This window comes from Prorops nasuta, unplaced genomic scaffold (genome assembly GCF_024137725.1).
Source record: "Prorops nasuta isolate Cenicafe-Biocafe unplaced genomic scaffold, Cenicafe_Pnas_1.2 PNAS00004, whole genome shotgun sequence".
Lineage (NCBI taxonomy): Eukaryota > Metazoa > Arthropoda > Insecta > Hymenoptera > Bethylidae > Prorops > Prorops nasuta.
Window position 1 is genome coordinate 2,542,049 of NW_027116801.1, and position 18,628 is coordinate 2,560,676.

Below are 18,628 nucleotides of genomic sequence, written 5' to 3' on the forward strand. Positions count from 1 at the left end.
TCGTGATCGTCGTGGAGAATCAGCTAAGCGAGGATATCGGGTTGGACGGTGTACATGCGCAGTAAGCTTTAGTTGATAGTTAATTTTTGGTCCCCTATCCTGTTTCCCGACCCGAAAACTACCCAATACAGTTTCTGGCACGAGATACACGATTATCGATACTGTAATTATAAGCGCTGTACAAAAAGTGTTGGGTGATATCTGGGTACATGTCTTCGAAACTTGTACAGAGAGAGATTCGGCTCTCAAAACTTTTCAGTTGCGTAATTTAAGTGGTTTTGGACACGAGGAACGACCAGTAATGTAAAAAAATATATATGTTAATCTATATTAATTACACATTTCCTACATTTCTTATTTAAGGACTTCGTACCATAGATGCTATTATGTATTGGTAAAACAAGTGTAAACTTTTCTTCGGGGACCATGTCTTTCATTTGACTATAACTCATTATTCCCTGTCGACATTTTGTATTTTACCTTACAACAAGTTCCATGCGCACAATGTTGGCTTACGAGATAATTTATCCATTCTGTAAATTATAAATATATATACAATTATACTATATATAAATATTTTATTCGTATGTTTTAAGATACTTTAAAGCGACACGCAATGCTAATGGCTATTATAAGAGGCATTATATAGGCTAGACACTTGTTCTATCTTGGCATAATTGCCATCGTATCACCGAAAACTTTTCGAGTGCAATTTTACTCTTTTTCCATTTCTTTTATTTTTTGTATACAATCAAGAATCAGGAGACTAATGTATCTATCGAATATTCACATTGTAAAACGGATGAAGAGCGCGAGTCTCTTGAAAAAAGTCATGGGGTCCTTGAACAATTTCTCGATGTATAAGTAAATTCTTAAAACTGAAGAAGAACGTTGGTCTTATACGCTAGTCTTATGAATCTACTTCATACTATTTATATAGTCCGATGAACATACTTACAATTTTATTCTCGATTAAAAGATTCTACTGAAAGAAGATTTTAAGATGTGTAATCCCGATTGACTTTTATCGATCGATTAAACCGAATAACGAAATGCGAGTTGAGCGTGATTAGATTTTCATAAATTTACAACTAGAATATGTAATATGGAGAAGACAATGTTTCATCGTTGCAAAAAAGACAGACGGACCCTGGGGTCTTTTGAGATTGACAAAATCGTACTCGAATATGTTTGGAAAAAAATGTACCTGGATCTTTGGTACTTTCCACAAGTATCTGAACCCAACACTAAAATCCAAAGGTCTCTCTGCGTCGTTCGTAGTGGACTCTAGTATAATATTGCCGGAACTTTGAATATGTTCTTGAGAAATTTTACTGTATGAACCAAGTCGTGGGGACCTATCGCATAAACACATTTATGGGAAAAGAGGATCGTTTCTCGAAGGGAAATTCGAACGTGAAAATTTTTTGCCTTTTTTAAACTCGTCATTTCAAATGTTACGGATCCGTAACACAGTTGTTTCTTAAACGCTGTCTGCGATTTTCGTTTCAACGACGTTCGAAGTTCCCAAGATGACAGCAAAGCTACTGTTCGATTATTTATATCAAAGAAAAAAAAAAAGAAAAAACGATCGCTCGGACCAATTCGATCGATCTCGTCTGCGTCGATCAAGATCACAATGTTTGAAGGAATCAATGAAATTCAATTTAATAAATTATACTTGCAATCATCGTACACTTGAGTTTTATCATTGTTTTTAAATCCAAGCGAAACTGTAGTACAACATTTTTTACGAATTTTTAACTTAAAGCGGATCACTCTGATCAAGTAAAAAGTACCCTTACACTTTTATAACTTATTCGTATTGGTTTTTGCATTTAAAGTAGATGGTACATTTTTATATAAAATGACGAAAGAAATAAAGAGTGTTAGAGACATTAGTGTAAAAGTATGTGGTAGGTGCTTTTATGGATAAGATTCGGTAGTCTTGCATTAGAAAACTGAAAATAAGGAAAAAAGAGTGTCGTGTCAGCAAGACAGCCAAGTGTCTTTCCCCCTTTGATGACTTCAGATATTGCGATCAATAATTGTTATCGATCCGAGAGGATTGTGATTGAAAAGGGCATAAATCTAGGGATAAATTAAAACCGTGCAAAGTTCCATCGCCCAAATGACCACAATCACGTGATGCGTCTCTCTAGTCACGTGGTACTCAGCTGTTATCTAAGGGCAATTAAACAAGTTCAGCGTTCGTACGGAAAACAGTACGGATCTTCTTTGTAATTATTATTTACGTATTCGATCAGTGTAAGTTGCAATACCAACACGGGCTGCAAGACTCGCGGTTAATTCACGCAATCTTGAAATTCACGCATAATTATCGACATAATTGTAGGTATCTATACAAGTATAGCATTCAGTAGCGTAAACAACAATAATGAAATAATTAAATAAATGTCATCTATCCAATAAAGTGTTCAAACCCTTCTTATTGTCCTCGAACTCCTCTTTATCGTAAGAAATGTTTGGTGACTTCGTCAGAGCCGAGCGAGTTTCGTCCAGAGGTAAGTTTAAGGTAAGAGATAAGTTTGTTTATTCCTATTAAATTCAGAGCAATAAAAAATATCGCGTTCTTTTGTTATTGATCTTTCGAGGGATGGGAATGATAATACGAATATCCAGGAAGTACCAGCCACGTCGGCAGGTGCAGAACGAGCAATTGGTCGAAAATAACCGAGGGGGGATGCTGGATTAAAGGGGTTGAAAATAGGGGATGAGTTTTGGCCGTAGCAGAAGGGTAGCCAGTGAGGTCAGAGAAAAAGAGGGACAAGCGTGCTTATCGTGCATCGTTTCAAACCTCACTGCGGCATCTATACCCCTCCCCCTTTTTTTCTTTTCCATCAACCCTCTTCTCTGCTCTTCCATCCTCAATTTCACTCCCTCTCTCTTTTTTATCCACTTCGCCCCCTCCCTTCCTCACCAGTATAAGGTACGAGGCTAGCTGACGTTTGCGAAAATGCCATGACGCGTGTCGTGTCGTGACTCGTAGTGTCGCTTCGTTGTATACTACATCTCTGCGAATCTCAGCAGCTTCTGCCAATCTAATTTGCAAAAATCTCCTGTGAACGACCAGAAATCGATTTTAGCTGCCATCTATGCACTACACTTTCGACACTGCAGTATTAACCATTCTAGTATACAGTGATTCAGCCCTGTCGTTTTTAGAAGTATAACTTTTCATAGTTTCTCAATACCTCCTTCATTAGTATATCGTCAATGAGATTTTTGCCTTTCGAATAGTCAAAGCAAGAACTTTTAGGATTATGATATAATTTTGTAACTATGTGGGGTTTTATCTCTGTCGTTTCGTTTCTGTGCTTTGGAGAGGTTAGCTGATGACGTCATTCAAGCGTCTTTGACGCAAAAGCAGGATTCGTCGAGTGGCCGACAGTAGCGACACAGTGCTGCTGCCACCCCTCGAATTAATCTCGATCTTTCGATCCATCCTCGTAGCTCGGATCCACAGGAGTCTGTGTACAAACATTCGATAACGCGATAAGCCCCGCAATTGCGTGCGAAACAAAAATGATCCAGCTCGTGTGACGCCATTGAACCAACTCATTCCACCATTGTTCCAAAAGCAATGTTTATCCTTACGATCATGACCCAAATTAAACAATTCGTTCTTGTAATACGATTAAAGATCGTTAATAATAATAATCATTTTATAAAAAAAAAACAATTCACACTTGCTTCTCCGGTCAAGCTTTAAACTACTCGAATTGGACAAACTGCATGGTAAGTAAACGAAGTTTAATAGCCGAAATCCATCGAGGTTTATTCGCGAGATCGCAGCTGCCAAATACTGCGCAGTTAGCTTGAAAATACTCGACTATTCGCCGCGGAATCCCCTTAAGTTTACTGTTTACAACGGGACAAAGTGAATTTACTCCAAACGACGTCCTTTCACGACCAAGTTCGTCTCGACCAAACGGGCCAAACTATCGCTTTGGCGATCGTTTAATCGACGGTTTCACCAGTCTCTCCGTGTAGCTGAGCGAATAGCTGCATCCTGTGACGTCATACATCGGGTACTGACGTGGGCACTGCAGTTGTTTGGAAATTCGAGATGCGGCGAGAAACGGATTGTGGGACGGGGAAGAGCCTATAGGGATCGGACAAGTGGTCCTCTCACTCCCGCTTTCCTAGCATTCTGCTATTTCGCTATTCCCAGCAGTCTTGCTTGCAGGCCCAATGACCTGATTGCCGAGTTGCAAAGAACCTCCTCTCGATGGTTCGTTACCACGAAATTGACGCGCGCCGATGACGCTCGTCCTCCCTCCTCGATTCTTTCCCAAGAATAATTAAGCACCACTCGTGAGAAACTGCCGATTTCAACAAAAGTTCTTTTCCGTAGATTTTTTGTACTGATTCTGCACTCGTTTTAACAACGTATATATATTTTTGTTTCATATTTTACAATATATCAGTACATGCGGATGAATGTTTCTTCCGGAGAAGAAATAATTAGCGATTAAAGGATATCGTCGGCTTCCGATTGGTGCAATTCTGCAACTGCACGCGATAGCTCGATGCCGGTGAAAACGTGAGATTCTTTAGCGGCGTCAATGTGTCAGGCTGCATCGCCACTCGACAATTAGAAAGGCATTGTCGAAAGCCGCTTTTGAGGGAGCGCAACTGCTCGATTTACCGCTTAGAATCGACGACGAAAGGAAAAGCATTTCGCCCCGATCTTGCAAACTTATTCTCAAGGTAACCATTGCCGAGTGTCAAGGTAGCCAGAGAAATATTTCATTCAATGTTAAATCTCTTTAGTCTTATTTACAAATTTTTTATGTTTATAAATTTCGAAAAAAATCTCTTTCATTTTAGTTTCTTATCCAGTCTCGTCCCGAAAACTCCTCAGCGTCAAGGTGGCCAGAGAAACATTAGACGCAACGGTAAACTTCTTTCCTCTTATTTACAAGTTTTTATTTTTAAATTGAGAATCAACAAAATTATTAGACTTTGTTCGCTCTCCAGTGTCGTTTGATCGTGTCAGCAGCCTTCTCAGCGATCATGTAAACTGGCGCAGCTGTGTGTCCAGTTATTATGTTAGGAATGATACTGGCATCCACCACTCTGAGACTGTTCACTCCGTGAACCCGAAGTTTGTCGTCCACCACGCCTTGATTTTCCTTTTTAGCCATTTTGCAGGAGCCAACGAAATGCCCGATGCTCATTGAAACAGCACGAATAGCGCACTCCCAGTAAGCATCCGTATCAAACTCGGTGTCCTTGCATACCTTGTAAATGGCCGGCAGCAGTGTTGCGTTGAAACGTTGAAAAGCCTTCGTCGAAGCTATCTCGATCCCCTAAAAGAAATGGAACGAGTTAGGAATTGCATTGCGCAAACTGCGCGTTAAACTGTAATTATCAACGTACACATGCGTTAAATCTACTTAAATTGTATGCGGGAAAGCCACGATTAGTTTCAAGCGCGTTTACAGTCCGCTTGCAAATACGGAAAATTGTGCAATCGAAGAATTTGAATAATTGCTAACGACTGCGCGTGTGCCAAGCGCGTGGGTCTCGACGAGGTGTTCGATAACATTTTTAAAATTAATTTCTCGTCGGTCAATTATCGCGGACGTTGACCGTTCATTGGAAGAATAATTATGTGTTTTAAAGGATATTTGTTCGATCGACCTTTCTTATTCCTTTGATCATCGTGTCAACGTCATCGGGATGACCGAAATAGTTGGGCTCGTAAACCGGAAGGTCGAAGGGATTCTTGCTCCTCAGGTACATCCTCCCCCTGCTTTTTGGCCGAAGAAGAACCGGAACCAAAGAGAAAACTTCTTCGTTCTCGTATCGGGAAAAAGTTTCTTCGTACACTTTCTGTGGCATTCCCAGCAAACGTCGAAAATTGCCAGATGTATCTCCAGTGACAGCGCTGAGGCCCAGTAATAATTCGATATCAGCGATTTGATCCGATCTACTCACCGTAGTATTCCTAATAACCGACTTTAAATACTCTGGATTTAATTTGATCGAGGTTACGTCGGGAATATCTGCAATTTTAATACATTGAGATTTTTTTGAGTATCGTTGATTCAAAAGCTTTAAATTAGTTCACTGGTCTGCATACCGTTTGTATCAAAATTCTGTCTTTTCTTAGTCTCGCTTCTCGAGTCTTTTGTATTAAAAAATGAAATTCCATCAGCACCACCCGGCAGTGTGTAGACTCCAGTTCCCCTGATGAAGTAATCGTAAGCGTTCAGAGGATTGAAAATAATTTTAGGTCCAACGATAGTTACACTTTGATTGACCAGAAACATGAGGAAGGGGAAGCTTATGTGATCGTGTAGGTTGAGTCCAACTGGTAAATTCTGAATTATCGGAATATTTAGGGATTCTAAGTGTTCCTCTGGTCCAATCCCGGATAGCATCAATAACTGTGGAGAGCTCAGGGCACCTAAAGGATAACAATGAATATTGATATTCCATGGTTGTTTATTAAAAAATGTATCCGCAAAAATGATTACCCGCGGACACTATCACTTCTTTCCTAGCCCTTGCCAAAAAACTTAGACCATCTTTAACGAATTCAACCCCCACAGCCTTCTTCCTCTTGGGATCGATCAGAATTCTCGTAGCTGTAGATAGTTCGGATATTTCAAGATTCGACCTTTGGCGAATTGGCATTAAAAATGCTTTATTAGCGCTTAATCTCTGGCCATCCCTTAAATTAGCTTGCAACTCAGCAAAACCTATTATACGATCACTATTATAGTCTATAATTTCGTGACCCATTTCCAAACCTGCTTGTAAAAATGCTCGGCCCAATTCTGATTTGTAGGGTGGCCTCGTTACGTCCAAGTAACCACCGTGGCCATGAAACCTTGAATAAAAAATAATTATCCGTTAATCCGGTGCACAACAGTGCACAGGATGCGTTTAGAAAATTTTAATCATCGAACAAGAAAGACCTTTCGTTGGCATCGAGCAGTTTACTGTTTTCCGATTTAAGGAAATATGGCAGAACGTGTTGGTAAGCCCATCCAGGGTTACCTTGGGCTTCCCAGTTGTCATAGTCGACAGGGGAGCCCCTGGAGTACATCATGAAGTTAACCACTGTGCTACCACCTATGGCCTTGCCTGTGCCCCAATTGCAACGACCCTCGACCAAGGCCGAGCAATATTGTCCAGTTTCACTCGGTTCGCTATATCGATCCCAGTAATATCTACGATTGATCATCGATTAAAGCTTTTTTCTAATTCCTTCCACAATTTACCATACCATCTTCTTCGTCCCGGTGCACGTACCCGCTGTTTCGCAGAGTTGGCGCGTTCAAAGGAATGCCGGTCCTCAAGTTCTCCTCCTCCCCTGCTTCCAGCAATAAAACACGCCAATTATTGGCCTCGGTTAACCGATTAGCCAGTACACAGCCCGCAGCCCCCGCCCCCACAATCACAAAATCGTATTCTTCGTCGTTGCTGAGGAAAAAGTTCTCCACTCGAGAAAAAATCATTCTCACGAAATTCTCCAGTGTGTCCAGTACTCCAGCCTTCACTGGACAGATGGATAAATGTAAAAACAGGAAGATCAGCCAAGTTTTCCACACGATTTTCTCCATTTTTCTCGATCCACATCGATCCTCACGCGAGCGATCGCTTCGCCTTGCAAAGATTTGACCCAAGTTTGACGAAAGTTACCTTAGCACTCGCATGCAAATACATTGTAACAGTGGTTCAATTATCATTCGTTACGATCCTCCATACTCGCTTTTCCAAACACACTAGTGGAGCACTCGCGTTTTATCATCGCTTTAAGTAAGCTATCCTTTCTCTCATTTTATGGCATTCTAGCCAATGGCCATTCGGGTGCCACTATTTATTACGTGTAATAATGGCAATTTAATCATTCCAACGATACAAAAATTCCACTCTATGAAATTTCACTGCGTTTTCACACAAAAAAATGTATTTTTTACAATTTTTACTCGATTTTAAGAGTGCGCGTAGCTCGACGACCGCGCAAGTTATATTGGTCCGGTTAGTTGGAGAACGATCGATGCTGGCGGACTAATATGACGCGCTTTTAACGATCGTGAGTGAGTCGAGTCATTAGACGCGCGAGGATCTAGAATTTCACGGAGAAAATCGCTGCAGCAATGTTTTGTTTTGAGCGACGTGTTTGGTTCGGTCGAAACGCGCCGTGCCGGTCGTGCGATCGAATAAAGTCTCGCGTCGAAGGAAGGAACGAGGCGTTGTAGTGTCGAGTATAAAAAGCATTCGGATCTCGATTCGCCTCGGGAACGATCGTAGTTTCCTTATTGCCCCGTTAGACCACTCGAGCCGAGACCGATCGGTTTTGGTTGATCCACGCAATCCGCGATAAAAACGCTCGAGTGTGCATTCGACAAGGCCAATCACTGCAGTCTTTGGCCGAGAGAAACAGTGGGATTCTTGCGCAAAGATCCTATCCTCCAAATTTCTCCTAAATTCTCACCTCAAATTCATGCTACTTGACCAATCGATCGTTCAGAATCGATCGCTCCGACGCAGGAAAAAAATTCAATTATCAAAACCTCGACCAAGAATCGATAAACAATGTTTACTGTTGCACGAAATTTCTCCCTGATAACAGTAATCGTGCAACTAGCAAGAAATATCAGGAAACCATGCCTAAAAGCCAAGCGCACGATATTATCAAAATTTGTTGAAGCATTGTTGTTACATAAAAATAGTCAATACTTTTCTTGAGAAACTGCATATATATAGTTTTCCAATTGCATGAAATTTTTGTGTAAAATGTTTGTAGCCAGTTTGTATAATCAAATATTTATATTATATAAGGTAAGAGTGAGTATTTTGTCATATGAGTTATATATATGGTTAATAAAATTATCACAATTGAAGAAATTTTGTAGAGGTGGGGGGGGGGGGGGGTGTAAAATAAGAAAGAGGGATAAACGTGAAATTGTGGGATGTAGCAAAGTGTTGGAGGCTTGTTCGGTGTCCTCCTGCATTCAGTGGATATGTATAAGTGGTTCTGTGTATAGGTAGGTGTGCCCTCTCGATGAGTGGCCACTCGACTCGATGCACGAGGGAACACGTAGCTTCGGATTCGCGGCACCATTTTCGAGGATCGATATATCGAGCGGCTTGTCCGGCGTCTTCAAATGGCACGGTAGTTAGCGCCGTCGCGAGAGACGACTGCAAGAAGAGAGTCACCCACCAGGGACTACCTTTTGCCACCCCCTCCCCTTTCATCCCTCATTCTTCACACAGAGCTTCCTCTTCAGCCCCTACCTCTTCCGATCGACGGGCAACAAGCCTAGACTCCTCTTGCTTGAACACGCCATTACCCTATCTTACTACTACCATACCCCCCCCCCCCACCCTCCCCCCTCTTTCTCTTTCTCACTCGTTATCTCTTTGTGTCTTTGTCCTTCTCTCTCTCTTTCTTGTCGACTGCCTCACAGTCGTCCTCACACACCTACATCTCCAAACACCTTTCAATCCTCAACAGTATTACACTTTTTATCGAATAAAACTCTCGATTTAACACCAGATTGCTTCTGGCATCGACTCATTATCCTTCTTTCCTCGTCATAAAGCGAAATATTCCATCCAGTTCTCAGATTCTTATAGTGTTTTCTAAAATTTAACGAAGAATTCGAGTTTTTATATTTATATAAAAGTGGACAAATGATTTCGATCTTAATTTCTGTTTACTCGGAGAGTTTATTTTTAGGAAAAGTCAATCGGAGAGACTGCACTGTGCCAAATTTGTATCGTGGAGCATCGGCATAGGTGTCCGCAGAGATTACCACCCCTTTGTTCCACCCTCCCCCGTTCAAGTCCGCTGGCGTACCTCCGCTTCCAACAATCCTTCGAAGAACTCAACTCACAATGGATAAAGTTTTGAAAAATTTTCGTTTAAACGTTGCAATAAAGGGGAGGAAAGTTTATCTGGAAAAATTTGATCTAGATTTTGATCATCCCTCGAGTGAAATTTTGAATTTTTTGTCAGGTCGAGAATCGATGATCGTTGCTATTTTTGTCGGATGATGAAAGTATTGCGTGTGCATGTGTGTGAAATAGATAGAAAGGGAGAAGAGTGAAAAAAGAGAATCGAGGGGAAGAGAAGGTCTGTGAGTGGAGGGTGCCACCACCACCAGCACCAGCAGCACCACCACCACCACCACTGCCAGCTGCACCACCACCTCTCCTGGACCAACTCTCCACGCGACGAGGAGGATTCTGCAGGTTCGGCAAAGTCGTTTCGAGAGAACTCAGTCGTCGCTGGTGCAGCTTCTGGAGAACCAGAGGACACGTAGCCATAAAAAATCCTGGAAAAAGTCCTTCTTCGGCTTCACAACGCGTCCCTCATCCTCGGCCACTCCTCTCGTTTCTCCTCCAATTTCAATTCCCTCGAATACCTCGAGGCTCTGCTGCTATATTTTCGAGCACCCCCGGTGCCAAGGCTGGAAAATGCGCTGAGACTCGAGATAGAAAATGGCCGCGGAGGAGCCACATGGAGGCGGCATGTCCTCCGTGATCCTGTGCTCGATGCTGATCCTGCTCCTGATGGATCGCACCGCGAACGCTCAGTAAGCCTCCTAGTAACGCGCTTCTGCACGAATCGCCATTTTCTTCCTATTTCGATCATTCAGGATCCTCCTTCTTACGTAACAGTCATCAGATTGATATCGTTTCACTGATCGACTAAATCTCTCTCCCGCTAGTATCTCATCTTCGCTCGAATCTCTGTGAGGATCGTTATTAAAATGCTATAGTGATCAGTGCTAAGGAATATTTCATTGATCGTGTCTAATCAGGAGTACTCAAAGTGATAAGTGAGAGAATTTTTCAATTTTAGGAGAAGCTTAGAGTTTTACGACTTGTTGCCGGAGGATCCTAAGCTTTACGATAAAATGAGGCCACCGAAGAAGGATGGGCAGGCTACGGTTGTCTATTTTCATGTGACGGTCATGGGCCTCGACTCCATTGACGAAAATTCCATGGTAAATTACGAATTCTTCAAGGACTGCTCGCAAAGTTTTAAATCCCTAAGCCATAAGAGTTCTCAGTGACAATCATTCTTTTAAGACGTACGCTGCAGATATTTTCTTCGCGCAGACCTGGAAGGATAACAGGCTGAGGCTACCGGAAAACATGACGTCAGAGTACAGGTATATTCTTACGTAATTCTATGTAGCCAGGGGAAGTACGTTAAAATATTGCAAGCGATGTCTGGTGCTTTAAGATTGTTAGAAGTGGATTGGCTGAAGAACATGTGGAGACCAGATTCGTTCTTCAAGAATGCCAAATCTGTAACTTTTCAAACGATGACTATACCAAATCATTACTTGTGGCTCTACAAGGATAAAACGATACTCTACATGGTGAAGTAAGTCCCTGAAGAGGTGCATTTTGAGAATAGCTCGCTCTCGACGCTCGAAATGATCGTAACGATATTTCAGGCTCACCCTTAAACTCTCCTGCGCCATGAATTTCCTCATTTATCCACACGACACACAGGAGTGCAAGCTGCAAATGGAGAGTCGTGAGTATACTGATAAAAATGATTGATAGGCAAACAGGTACCACGCGACCAAGATTATCCTCATAAGAAACTAGATTATTCTTCGTTCTAATTAACGATATTAAAATTTTAATTAACGAAACATTTCGTCGACCGCGATTCCCACGTGGCTCCATAAGCTTCATAATGAGAAATACTTGTACGTTTACTCAAGTGCTTTGATCATTATAATAACGAAGGATGAGTAATAAAGAAATCCTCGAGTGTACACAAGATTTTAAAATAAAGGAGAGGGGGGAGTAACATTTTAAATTGCATACTTGACACTATTAATTCTTGAGTAAAGTTGGGCTTGATTGGCGTTAAATAAAGAAAGTGAAAAGGATTGGAAAGTGGTTGAATAAAGTTTGGAGAATCGTGTGGGTAAATGTGTGGAGGGGGTGGGGAGGGGAGGGGGTGATGAATACAGACGATTAAGGGGTACTAAGCTGAGCTCGTTAGCGGAATCGCGGACGATTTGACAATAAGGAGACAACTCGGTCAACAGTTTCACACACGACGGATGAGATGATCTTCCAATGGGATCCTGACGTACCCCTCGTAGTTGACGAGAACATCGAGTTACCCCAGTTGCAGCTCGTCAAAAATTACACGGCTGACTGCACGCAGGTTTATTCCACTGGTGAGTGCTGGATCCCTTTACAGAATCATCCACCTTTGTGCCTAACCTCTTCAGACCCAACTGCATACCTAACCTCGCTTAATTAATATCATTCGCGAATCAAAGTTACTGCCTCGTTCAAAAAGAAACCACTCAAATTTTTCACTCGTTCCATTCGAACCCTCGTCGAATGTGCACCAGCCCTTTCATAAAAACTAACCATCATCGAACTCTTAGTCCTCTTTTTCAAAGACTCCTCGTTTCCATATCAGATTTGCCAAATTAATTACAGTCATTGTGAAACGTACATCCGGTAAATTTTGTTTGGAGAACGCCATTTTGAAAAGTATGAATAAATTGTTACCAGGTAACTTTACTTGTCTGGAAGTGGTGTTCGTGTTGAAACGACGTCTAGGGTACTATCTCTTCCACACGTACATCCCAACCTGCCTGATCGTCATAATGTCGGTAAGTCAAGAGACTCCTTGATCCAGTCCTGTAGGATAATATAATCGAGAGATTTTCACGAGAATCATTCGACAGTGGGTGTCCTTCTGGATAAAACCTGAAGCTGCTCCAGCCAGAGTGACCTTGGGAGTGACCTCTCTACTGACACTATCGACGCAGCACGCGAAGAGTCAGGCCTCCCTACCTCCAGTGTCGTACCTGAAAGCAGTGGACGCATTTATGTCAGTCTGCACGATTTTCGTGTTCATGGCCCTCATGGAGTATTGCTTGGTGAATATAGTCCTCGGGGACTCGGATGCTCCTGCGGCAAAACCACCGCCTCCGCCTACTACCCCAGCGCCATCATCCGCAGCTCCGGACGCGGCGAAGCTCGACAAAATCTTCGACATCGCCACCAAGGTAATGCTAGCATGAAACGAGTCATCCGCGAGACTGTCCTCGCCGTCCTCCGTGCCTCGGTCCATAAAACGCTCTCATCCAGTCATCAAATTTCCGCCTACATACTGGCCTTTCTCCACTGGTACCACGTGGTACCACCTCGAAGCATCCGGTTCTCCAATGAAGAATAAATTAGATTTAGGTTAAGACAGTCATCGAGGCACGGAGAAACAAGCTGGAGTTAAAGTTGCGATGATTCTGACGCAGGAGAACGCCATGCTGCTTTCTGGACGATCGCAGAAGTCCGGCAACGTCCCACCCCCGGGACCAACGCCGGCTCAACGCCAGAGAATGCGAGCCCTCAACATCGACAGGTTCTCCAGAGTCTTCTTCCCATTCCTCTTCACTCTGCTGAACGTCACTTACTGGATAATGTTCGCCGAGTACATCTAACGACTCTTAACCTCCTCTCGCTCACTGACATTCACCGAAAATCATCATCGTCGCTCCAAACTCGACGGCGTTCGACTGTGCTACGTACCGGAAGACCCTCTGGTCCCGAATGTCTCTTTAATCTGTACTGCTAGATATTTTGGCAGAATTGCGTAAGCCGACTCATTTGTTTTCCTAAAGTTTGTCCATGTGTCACACGAGTCTTTGCTTCTGCACAGGAACTTTTGGTACCAATTGTGTGAAATGTCGTAATATTGGCGCGTATACAGTGCATTACTACCTAACGATACTTTTGTATCGCAGAAACTCTAAAGCAGTTTTCCAGCATCTCGAATCGTATTATGCGTACGGTTAACGTTATACCGATTAGAATTTTCAATATTACGCACGATCTATTGATAATGAAATTCCTATATATTATTATAGAGATCAAAGTCGCGCATTTGATAATTGAACGATTCTCCGCATCAAATGCAACGATAGGAAATTTAATGGAGGGCAAAAGGAAGTTGCTTTCTTTGCACCTATAGCGAAAACGAAGTCTCCGTGAGAGAATTCTGGCTGACCCTTCGTTCAAGTCGTCGGATGTTATTGCACACGCGCCATTTGCACTTACGAATTTCCCGCGGCTTCCTTTTCCTAATCTACGTTCTTTCAATTGAACAGAAAATAAACGAAACTCGCGAATAGTACATACGATTTGCGAACGATCGATTGCTGCATTTGTCAGTGCGTCATTCGATTTTATTTTCAAACGTAAACTTCGTTATTACTCAATCGTTTTGATTCGTCAAATTATACTTTATTATTATAGGATCTTATAGTAATTATTTTCAAAATTACATAAAAAATTATATTGTTATTTTACGATTTGGTCCAATATCTTTTTAAGTTAGCACTGTCATTGTATTTTAATAATAGGAGGTAAAACGAGATAGGTCTGTATATTTGTGTATATCTTAAGCAATATCTTAGATAACGAATATAACGAATTGTTCAGATAAATTCGGGGGATGTCTCTTACCTACATATAAGATAAATGTGATTTGCAGTGCTAAAAGCCTAATGTTAAATCTTTCAATTTCTCGAGACGTCACAAGTTTAACGATGAAGTTTCCGAGCTGATCTTTGTCGTCGTTCACTACTAAATCTCAATCCAAATATTATAAAACTGTAATTTGATTGGTTAGCAAGAATTAGAGCCGTACAATAGTTTCAAAAATATTGAAATATCCTTTCTTATTTTTTTTTTGTTTGTTTAAAAAAATACTTTTTGTTACGATAGAAGAGAGTTCTAAATAAATATAACCATTGAAATACTGAATTCCGCTTTAATTTAGCAGTCGACAATTAGTTTACCAAGTATTTCGTATAAAACCAACGTTCGAGTGAAGATAGAAATGAACGATTGTCTCGGAAGACAAGAAAATCTTATTTAACTAAACCAAATCAAGCTCGCGATATACTATAATTAAGTATCCCATCTTTACAACTATAAACTTTTAGAAAAAATGAGAGCTTGCAAATGAGTCATTTGCCCCAATCGCTACCACTTATTACTCGTTTTATTGTACATATAATTTGGATTTTTCCGGTAGAGCTAATCAATTGAATTAATCACTGATGCATATAATGCTCGTCCGATACATAATTAAGCGAAGACGAACTTGCCACTTAATTTTAACAAAATGTAATTAATAGTGTGTAAAATAAAATAAAATTGCGATCTTAATCTTTTCTCTATTATTTTTTAATATTCCATCAAATTTTTAAGGGATTTAAATAAAGTAATTATAAAATTTTGTTAAATTCTTAAAACTTCTTTCATAAAATCTATTTTTCCTCATCAAAAAATGCTTCTTTTTCTTGTCCAATAATCTTTTACTGTCTAATAATAATCTTGTTTTTAAATTAAAATTCTTAAATCAGGTGAATATGTCGGTAAAACAGTACCCACAAAAATTCAGTTTATTAAACTGTCCTTACAATCCAATATATGTATTGTGACGCTACTGTCTACCTCAAGGCATAGTGTACTGTAGAGTAGAGTGTAGAAGGGGAGGGGGGAGTGATCGCGTTACATTTTTGAAGAAGACATTTTGTTAGTGTTGTATCCACATCTGTGAGTCTGTGAGTCAAAATCCTCACAAATCTAAGGAGATTAAGACTTTTTAAAAGTTCTGCGTTATAAAATTCTAAAACGATACTCTGATTTTTCGAGCTTCAACCAGAATTATCAAAGTTTTTAGCAGAGAATCAGCGAATTTTTGCTTTTCTGTCAAATATAGTGTTCCTTCGTTAAAAACTTCGCGTCTTACTGCATCTTCAGTAATCACGGAAATGGCAAATAATTTTACATTAACGGATTTACCCGTTGATATTATTTATCATATTTTGGAGGATAAAAATATTTCATTGTATGATATGTTCACACTCTCAGAAACGTGTAAAAAGTTGAACAGCATTATTAAGGAAGCAAATTTTTTGTGGCGGAAAAAGGGTTTTGAAATGTAAGTATTCAAATAGTTATAATAAAATTGTTATATATTGTATGAATGTAACAAGGTTTAATCCCTACACTACAGTTGACTAAAAGAAGTCTTTAAGTCACGTAGTGCTATATGGAAAATAAAAAAATTCAAACAAGAGAGAATTTCTTTTTAATATTAACTGAGAGAATTTATATTTTTCGTATTAAGTTATGAATTTAACATAATTTAATTAGTTAGGGGCATTCTCCTGATCTTTTTTTTTCGGCGATGGCCGAATCTTCTTTTTACAGGTATCCTTTAATGGAAGAGTCTTACAGGTCGTATCGCAGCCGTGATGGTACTGGAATTGTACACTGGAAAGAATGTTTCGAATGCTGCTATAAAATTGATAAGCTCTACTTTGGGTATTTAGAACCGGTAAGCTTTAATTAAATAATGTTTACGAACAAGCTCCTTTCAATTCTTAAAAAGTACTACATTATTTTTATCGATCCTTCTGCTAACATTTGTAATCATTTAAGCACCTTCGATAGTTCACAGCTTTAATAACTTTTTTATGTGTTTCTCAGTCTTCTGACTTCAAGAAAAGATTCATTAACCGGAGGGTACACAAAAAGGATTGTGATCTGTATTTCGAACAAATACTATCAAACGAAGAGTCAAATGAATTTAAAAATTCGATCGATACCATTTGCAGTGAATCGGTTCTTGCATTTCATCTCTTCTTCAATCAACATATTGAAGGAAAATTTTTTTGTCAAAATAATGATACTAAGTAAGTTTATTAATAATTAATAAGTTATTTAAATTTGAATCCATTCTGTTTTGAGTGTTATGTTCACCAACAATAGCTTTCTGTTAATTATTATAATATCTCATACAGAACCAATCGTCTTAAAATTTAATGTTTGTCATCTTTTAAACGATTGGATAATTAAAAGATGACTTTAACTTTTATACCACCGGGGCGTCGACGACATTTTCCCCCTTAGAAAGTCCGAAGAATATATTTCTTGGGGTCGATCACAACAAAGTTCCGATCCCAGGTAGAGCGTCTTATCTATAAGATTTTCTGGCGGTCTGGAGGTTAAATCGATTTTTAGTCATTTTTGCAATATGAAATGATTTGATGTTTTCTTTATGTTGTGTTTATCATTGAAGCACTATTGATTTTAAAATTATTAGTTAAATTTATTTAGAGACCTCAATCCGTTATATATTGATTACAGCGACAAAATACATCGTACTCGTCGCTTTTGGTGTATCATTGCGTTTGCACACATAGCAAAAGCATGGAGAAGATTCACCAAATTACCTCCATCGAAGCAAGTCACGGAAGAATGTGGACTGCTGGTACTACAATTAATATTTTGTAACAGACCTTTGGAGTCGTATTACTTCCGAACGAATTATGACTATTTTGCACATAAAATGCTATCAAAATTGCCGAGAAGACTGTGTGAATATAAAATAATTTCCATGTCCAGAAAAGAATTGAAAATTGAGAGGGAGAATTTTTTTACTAACAAACAAAGGGATAAATTCGACAGTACGAGAATATGGCAGGAATCGCTCAATATTCCGCTTAAAAACACCAGGCATTTGTACCGCTCTAGGGATTTGATACCCTTAGAAATAGCTATAATATACAAAGTGGTCTTAAGAGAACTGGGAGTGCGCGGTACAAAAGAGATAAACGATTTTATTCTCAATGAGAGAAAGACCAACATAAACTCTGATTATATTATTTGGTATGAGCGCTTTCTTTCTGCTATAAAGGTAATAAGTTTTAATAATAGAAGTTAAAAAAAATTTGTAGATAAAAAAAATTCTTTTTTTACAGGATTTATCTGATTTAAAGGTTGTTTTAAAAGTGGAAATTGAACGTGCTATGATTAGAGAAGGTTTTGAAACCAGAGTCCAATTTATGCTTGAACAAATTAATCTTATAGAAATCCCTGATAACGTGGATGACTTTTTCGAATTATCTAAATTATATTTAATTGTAAGCATAGTTTATTGGTCTACATGGCATATAATACCATTTGTTATTACAGATTGTAAGATTCTTCGCAGGTTCGAAAATATTCTAGATTATATTCATGCATGGTTGTCTAGTTGGAACCCTGAAAAATCTCATGAATGGCCACATTCATTATAACAAACGCTTTATTAATAAGTAATGTTACCTTCACTGCAAATCCTAAGTATGTTGTTTTGATACACATAAGTAATTAATTTCTTGTAGTCATTTTTGTAACCACTTTAGGGTGTTATTTCTACAACACACTACGAAACATAGTTTTACACGTTTTGAAACGAGAAATATCTTCTGACATTAAGGCGAGACCCGTATAGTTACACTTACAATGTATGAAATTGACTCTCTTATTCTTTATATTATTTCAACATTCTGTAGATTTTCATTTATACGTGTAGATTTAACACACTTTGTCACTGGCATAAAAAGTTCTATAATCTCACAGCATCATATATATATATATATATGTAAATCCCACAAAAGACAAGCTTCGCCTATAAAAATGACGGCAAGTACATAAACCGTCTAGCATAAATAATATCATAAAATAATCCAATTAAAAAAAGTAGTGAAATCCTAATATTAGGCAAGTCTATTTTTTTACCCAGCAAAAGTTA

The 18,628-nt window shown here is 39.5% G+C and overlaps 2 protein-coding genes across 3 annotated transcripts; one reads left to right on the top strand and one right to left on the bottom strand.

The window, feature by feature from the left end:
- Positions 1-4,982: 4,982 nt before the first annotated feature.
- LOC136772719 (glucose dehydrogenase [FAD, quinone]-like) lies at positions 4,983-7,601 on the bottom strand. The gene is made up of 6 exons (XM_066725847.1): positions 7,291-7,601; positions 6,954-7,208; positions 6,510-6,865; positions 6,113-6,439; positions 5,671-6,035; positions 4,983-5,336 (listed from the first exon to the last, which is right to left on the bottom strand). The coding sequence occupies exons 1-6, from the start codon at positions 7,599-7,601 to the stop codon at positions 4,983-4,985; spliced, it is 1,968 nt and encodes a 655-aa protein (XP_066581944.1).
- Positions 7,602-10,163: 2,562 nt separating this feature from the next.
- On the top strand, positions 10,164-15,197 carry ort (ora transientless). 2 transcript variants are annotated; one of them, XM_066725068.1, is made up of 9 exons: positions 10,164-10,583; positions 10,853-10,997; positions 11,083-11,165; positions 11,240-11,383; positions 11,457-11,539; positions 12,066-12,200; positions 12,547-12,647; positions 12,723-13,046; positions 13,326-15,197. In XM_066725068.1, exons 1-9 carry the CDS (start codon positions 10,489-10,491, stop codon positions 13,476-13,478), a joined length of 1,263 nt encoding a protein of 420 aa, XP_066581165.1. In that variant the 5' UTR covers positions 10,164-10,488; the 3' UTR covers positions 13,479-15,197. The 2 variants fall into 2 exon arrangements, with proteins under 2 accessions (XP_066581165.1, XP_066581164.1); XM_066725067.1 differs by having other exon boundaries at positions 10,170-10,583; positions 13,293-15,197.
- Positions 15,198-18,628: the final 3,431 nt, after the last annotated feature.